The 6,945-nt window shown below is 40.0% G+C and overlaps 1 protein-coding gene across 30 annotated transcripts in view; it reads left to right on the top strand.

Moving 5' to 3' along the window:
* The first annotated feature begins 525 nt into the window (after window positions 1–525).
* Window positions 526–6,945, top strand: part of LOC115201081 (transcription factor 7-like 2) — a 96,383-nt gene continuing 89,963 nt past the window's right edge. For 5 of the 30 annotated variants that reach the window (XM_029764344.1, XM_029764340.1, XM_029764341.1 and 2 more), the window contains exons 1-3: window positions 532–1,171; window positions 1,320–1,386; window positions 1,528–1,652. In XM_029764344.1, the coding sequence (XP_029620204.1) occupies window positions 983–1,171; window positions 1,320–1,386; window positions 1,528–1,652 (381 nt within the window). In that variant the 5' untranslated portion in view covers window positions 532–982. Of the gene's footprint in view, window positions 1,172–1,319; window positions 1,387–1,527; window positions 1,653–6,945 lie in introns of all 30 variants that reach the window. The other 25 variants (XM_029764337.1, XM_029764329.1, XM_029764325.1 and 22 more) reach the window with 12 other exon arrangements.

Raw genomic sequence — 6,945 nt, 5'->3', positions numbered from 1 at the left:
CCTTCATCGTCGCGTCCTTTATATTTCACACTCCATGCAAATATAGGCCTATCTTATTAAGTAGAACAACATTTTTTAATGAAAATGCATAGGCTATGGATGCAACCTAATTGAGGATATAGTCTAGAATAGCAGATTATGCAATAGGATATGAAAAATGTACAACAAAAATGTCTAATATAATTGAAATATATTATAGCTTGCTTTAAAAGGGCTAAAGAAAAAAGAAGGAAATGCTTCAAGCTGTCAGTGATCAAAATGGTATTCATACTGCTTCATAGCCTACCCGAAGCAAATGTTGATAGATATAGGCTTATTCAAGTTCATTCTGGAAAGCATGCGCGGTCAACTTTTGGCCCCTGTGTCGTAATTTATCAAAATTGCTACACTGAAACTGGAGAAAATAAGGAAGTGCTCTCTACTCATTTTCAGCGGGAGACCGCCCATATATTGAATCCGTATTTACAAGTAACTCCTGTCTTTCGCTTATTTTGCTACAACAGCACAAAAGCAAACAGGGGCGCTTCACTGTCCCGCGCTCCTCACCAAAACTGCCTTTTCCTCACTCGCTTTTCTAACTGCACACTCGTCCACCGTCTTCCTCCAGCCTTTTTTCTCTCTCCCTATTTATGAAAACGTCACTTCAAGTCCCTCCCTTTTTGAATCTCATTAGTTTCTTGTGTGTTTCTCCCTGTCAATAATCCTGAATCCAGACTCTCTCTATTTCCATCCCTCTCTATCTGTCAATCAGCGCCGCCTTTGAACTGAAAACCACTCCGACCAACTTCAACTCACTCAATCCGAGCGGCTCAGCTCCATCTCCGGCTTCTTTTTCTGCCAAGGTTCCCCTCTTTTTAGTTTGTATAAACCGCCAGTGCTTGGAAAACGCCAATACAGACTCTAAACTTTAACTCGGATTCTAGATCACCAAGATCAAGGGTTTAAAACTTTGTGTTTTTGCCCCCCAAAATTGCTCGGGAAAATGCCGCAGCTCAACGGCGGTGGAGGGGACGATTTGGGTGCGAACGATGAAATGATTTCCTTCAAAGACGAAGGGGAGCAGGAGGAAAAAATTTCGGAGAACTTATCGGCAGAAAGGGATTTAGCAGATGTCAAATCTTCTCTTGTAAATGAATCAGAAACAAATCAAAACAGCTCGTCAGATTCGGAGGTAAGTGAAATAATCGGAATCGATTGGGCATTCGGTAGTTTACAAACATTTACTTATTGTGCGCGAAATGTGCAACCACGGTATATAAAAGTAATGCTTTCCCTATGTTTTTCTTTAATGCAACCCCTGTGTTTCGTTGTTTTTCAAGGCGGAAAGACGGCCTCCGCCTAGGTCTGAAACTTTCAGAGACAAAACAAGAGAAAGTTTAGAGGAGGGTGAGTTTCTGCTTGTCTGTCTCTTAGATTTGTACACAATTGCATATGAGCGTACCGAGTGGGTTTCTAGTAGAATCTCAGATGTATAAAAGTTGTCAAGGCACTTATAAAAGTTTTTCTTCTTTCCCCCCGCCATGTTAGCTGCGAAAAGGCAAGATGGAGGGCTGTTCAAGAGCCCACCGTACCCGGGCTATCCATTTATAATGATCCCCGATCTTACAAGCCCGTACCTTCCGAATGGATCACTTTCTCCAACAGCTCGCACAGTAAGTTCATTTATTTACACCGATGTGCGTACATTAATGGACACACACAATTCACGCAGCCTTGAACAAACGCACATTGACACCCAGCGAGGTGTGTTTAGCTGTTTAAATGTAGACAGAAGTTTCGCAACTTTTCATGAACTGTACAATGGCATGCATGTCGCTTGCAACAGTGTGCCTGCATGTTCCTCTGTAGCCTACAGTAAGTAGAATTCTAGCAATAGGGATAATCAATTCATTTCATCACCTCAAATAAAAAAATGGTATGCAAGGTCATGCGCACATGATGAATATTCCATTTTTTGTACACCTGTGATCAAATTATAGTACAAAATATGAACATTAATTTCAATAATAACATAGCAGTTTATAGTGGACAATTAAAAATTATTATTATTATGCTGCTTCTTCTTGAATGTATTATTCATGTTATTATTATCATGTTATTGTTATTATTATTATTACTGTATTATTATGTGTTTGTTAGGCTACCTCTGGCTCTGATTTCATACCGCCCCCTAATATAATGTTGTACTGAGCCTTCGCTACGTTGTTTTCACAACCTCATTGAAAACGTTTTTTTCTTTAACGCTTAAAACACATGACCCATTTAAACCTTTTTATCCTAAGGCAGTATAATAACACCTAACACAAGTGTCTATAAATATATCAACATACAGGAAACTCAAAAAAGCATTGAGAAAGGACCTTATAAAAACAAAGCCAATGTGTTAATTAGTTTATTTATGTAATTTGCATTGGTCAAACTGCATTGACATTAGCTGAAAGAGGCCTGTCATTGACAGTTACTTTGAATATGCAGACATTCATATTTTTACCTCAAACATTTAAATAAATTTGAAATCATTTATTTATAGGCTGGAAATTGTTTGATTTTTACATGTTGTAGCCCATGTATACCACTCTAGCCTGTAATGGGTAAACCATCGCTCTTAAAAGCATGTGCCATGTAAAACGTTATTTATAAATAAATTCATGTTATTTATTAGAGGCAATCAGCTCAGCTATAATTATGCATACTTACTCATTTACTCGCCACCTCCTAGTCCCACTGGGCAATAGCAATGCTTAGGCGGGATAATTTTATAAACCTTTTTTTTATTTTTTTATTTTTTAAATGGTTGCAATTACAAGTCATTGCTTTAGGACCTGTCATCTCATCTTACAAGGTTAAGGCAAAGACCAGGCATTAGGAAATATGATCTTACCCCCACATATACCTCTGGGTAATGAAACTGATATTTGTTTCCTCAATTTAGTGCACCACACACACCTTGAAAATGAACACACATGTGATAGACAATGTAATGCACCCTTTTGTGTCTGACACATGTTTACTTTTTAAGTATTTTAAGCATGTCTTATAACATGTCTACAAAATAATTGCACATATATGACACTTTATTTATATCTTACCGAATTATCTTGCTATTTGTATATTTTATGATTTGGTGTTTTTATTAAATGTGTGTCTTGTCCGTATTTGAGACCGTTTGACATTCTTTACCATTATTACACAGTAGTGTGTCCCTCATGTTCACAATACTGGTGCATTTGCAGGACTAGTCATCCTTTATTCCCATCAGGGCACACACCCACACTGGGTTTAAGCTGGCTATTTGTTTCAATGGGTTAGTTTCTTTTTGCACATGTTCACTATAGTGCCAGGTCCAGTGCTTGTGCACATAACTTCCACATTAGAATGTGCTTATATACCAAACTGATAAAAACAAAGTCATGGAATGCCCTTGCAGTGTAAGAAGATGCTGCTGTACTTGTCTCAAATCTGATATCAGGTCTGTGTACAGTCTACCTCCTTGTGCCCATTAGTTCAGTGGTTGTCAGAGGTAATTCAAAATCTGGAAGCTTTTCATAGTAGCCTATTTGATCAGTTTTGTTACACACTGTCATTCTGTCATTCTGTCTACTCCACCACCTCCCTGTATGTAAGATAAGATCATCTGCAAAAATAACATTTTAGAAAAACCCAGTGATCCGTGTTTAATTGGTTTACAATGCAAGGAGACGTTGCAAATGTGATCAAATTTATTGCACAATTAAACCTGCACTATAAATGTTCAGTACAGCTTTATTCAAGATCACGTCATACCTTTTTGGCTTATGATGGTTTACCTAGTGCACTAACCAAACCCTCCTCTCAGGTCGGTTACATTTAGCACCGTGTGTGTCCACCCATTAGTGTTTTTTTTGTGTGGCTGTTGTATTCATAAATGTATAGCATCAATAATTCACCTGGGCATTGATTATCTGTCTTCCCCCCTAACTAGTAAGGAAGGCTACAGAATATAACTGGTACTGTGTCTGTGATTAGAAATGGCTAGCTCACTCCATTGTTGTATGGTTCTTTGATATAGCAGGCTTTGTCGGTTGCTTTTTCTCCTCAATCCAATTTTCTCATTTGATCAAGTTTGGGTCTCATTGGTGCAGACGGTTCAGTACTATTATTTTGGAATTCATGATTTGGCATGTGTGTGCAATCTTTTTTTGTTGTTTCCATACTTTTAGACATATAATGGCCCAATGTGATATGATTGTGATGTTAGTGATGTTACAGCCTTGCCACTTGATTTCTCTTTTTTTTGTCAACTGGCCATGATCTTGACATTTTGGGCATGCCTTTCTATGCTTCCTGTGATTCCGTTACTGCATGTCTTTTTTGTGTGTGTGTGTGTGTGTGTGTGTGTGTTTGAATGTGTGGAGGTTAATCTGTCTGACCTCAGACAGCTATAACGAGCGATAGTTTGTTTTTTCCAACCACCTAAGTCTAAAAAGCTGTACAATTTGGGATAATTTAGCAATTTGACATGACGTTATGCCCAGGGTGTTAGGCCTCCTGCCCTCTTCCCCCCCTTTTCCCCTCATCCCTCCATTCCTTCTTCTCCCTCCTTTCTCAACCTCACACAAAGGCCTGCTGGTTCAGTGGGAACAGGTTGAATTGGTGAAGTGGCCTGGCCAGCTAACTCCGGGTGCCATGCTGCTCCTTGCACCTCTCTCTCTCTTTGCGTTTGTGCAGATGCTCATGCTAACATGGGGCTTTCTGAAAAGGCGACGGGTTAACTCCAGTGCTGCTGGCTAACATCACACCTCAACAGGTATGCAGAGAGGAAAGAGAGGGAGCGGGGGCTGGGCGGCCAGCACTCTGGCATAGGGCTGCAGGGCCGTAAATCCGCCGGGTTTATTTACTGCCTCGGACTTATGAATGTTAAGATATTTGACGCCACCCCTGGCCCCATCATTCCTGGGGCCTGCAGACTTTTGGCTGGGGTTTTTGGTTTTGGGTTTCAACATCTAATTATGAGTAGTTTTAAAAAGAAGCAAAAAAGAGAGAGGGAGCGAGAATGCAACACCCTGCATCCCCTGGTCTATTTCGAGTGAAAAAAAGACGCTCTCGAAACCCGTGGCGATTCCACAGCAAGCTTGGCAAGAGGACACGTATGATTGAAACAATAGCCTTTTTCCTATTTTCTTTGTTTCACTTGTATTGTTGCAGCAGTATCTCTTCTATTGTGGTAGACCCACCTATTTAAAAATGAATGGCGCTTGCCTACACAATTAATGACTTACACAATTTTTACATTTTTGGGAGGGAATGGTGGATTTGTGGCAAGATTAGATTAGATCAGATCAGCAGTGGTATTTGTACATTAGCCCAAATGTAATACATAGTGTAATCCTTTGTGTGTATGTAGATGTTCTGGTATGGCCAAAATTGTATAATTGACACATACAGTATCTTTTTAAACATGTTAGCAGAATATGCATAACAATAGTATATCATATGGATTATGTGTCTTCTGGTACAGCTCTGAATGGCTTGTCCCGGCGAGGGGAGGAAAGATATCTTAATGCGGATTTGGGGGATAGACCCACACCTTATCAAATAGGCTTTACATGTTAATAGGGCTTAATTGCAATCCGCAGGGGGTTCATGGCACTACGCGTCCACATTTAGTCTTTCCTCGCAAAATGCACTCCACATTTTTTTAGAAGGCTGTGAAGGACACGCTCTCTTTCTTTTCCCTTCTTTCTCACCCCCCTTCCACTTCTTTATTTTTCTCATCCCATGCAAGGAAAATAAAAGGTACTTATTTTTCTTGAGCTTGATAAACACCCATAAAAAGTGCAATCTGTTTTGGATTTGAGGGAGTAAAGTTGGGAAGTAAAGTTTGGCACCATTAAACTAAAATCGAGGCCTGCTAGACATTAGCGGCGCACTGCACATTCTCCAAGCTTAATTAGTCCGAACTGTAATTGTTCATGGTCTGCCAATAGGAGTAATGCTCAGGAAAAGTGGAGTTGCACTAAATCGGCCCACAGTTTTTAAAACAATAAATCACTTGCATATTTGTGTCGTGATTCAGATGGAGGCTCGACCTCTCCCATCTCGACATGTGGTAAATTGTAAAGTCAATGAATCGCAGATGTAGAGAAAGAGAGAGAGAGGGAGAGTACAGTAAGGTTTTGTTAGTGCCTAGTGAATGACTAGTAAAGATTTGCGATGTAAATATTTACTGATATTTTTTTCTTTCACTGGCAGGACTTAATTGTCTTATGCTGATGATGTTGGCAGGCTAAGCTGTGAAACCATACAAAAATGGCTCTCGGTCAGTTCGTTTGAAACGACACACAACAAAATCAGTCAGTCCAACATGTTTATGGGTGTGTTTTTAATTAGGTTTTTTAAATACTGTGATGGGAGTAGTTCCCTGGTGGTAGTGAACAGAGTTTGAGTGTAGTTTATGCCCAACTGCACAATCAACCCTGGTTTTGTTTTTATTTATTTATCAGACCTATGCAATTGAGCTTTGTGTAATAGAACTACTAATCTGATGTACAATTTCAAATGCGTGTTGTGCTGAATGCACATTTTTTATAAAAATAGGCCTCTAACTGAAATATCTAACTTTTCTTCCTCAATAGAACTGTGGATGGGAAGGCACATTGCATAGACTACTGACAAATACACTTTCCCCCATACTGCAACAACAACCCCCCCCCCCCCCCCAACCTTCCAATTCCCTATCACTGGGCCACACTGCTTTATGCTTTTCTGTCTCAAAAAACAGCATTGGCTTAGCAGCTGTGCACTGGTGCCCCCCTCTTCTCCTTCCCCTCCACTCACCCCCTCTCTCCCATGCATTTCCATAAAGCTCAACACAAAGATCTCACTGTACATCTGGAATGCAACTTTTGTCATCTGTTAAATATAGTCTTACTGCCGGCCCACAGGGCTTGGGGCTCCCTGAAACAT

This window comes from Salmo trutta, chromosome 10 (assembly GCF_901001165.1).
Source record: "Salmo trutta chromosome 10, fSalTru1.1, whole genome shotgun sequence".
NCBI lineage: Eukaryota > Metazoa > Chordata > Actinopteri > Salmoniformes > Salmonidae > Salmo > Salmo trutta.
The sequence above is the reverse complement of the archived record's forward strand: the minus strand, read 5'-3'. Positions and strand labels throughout refer to the sequence as shown.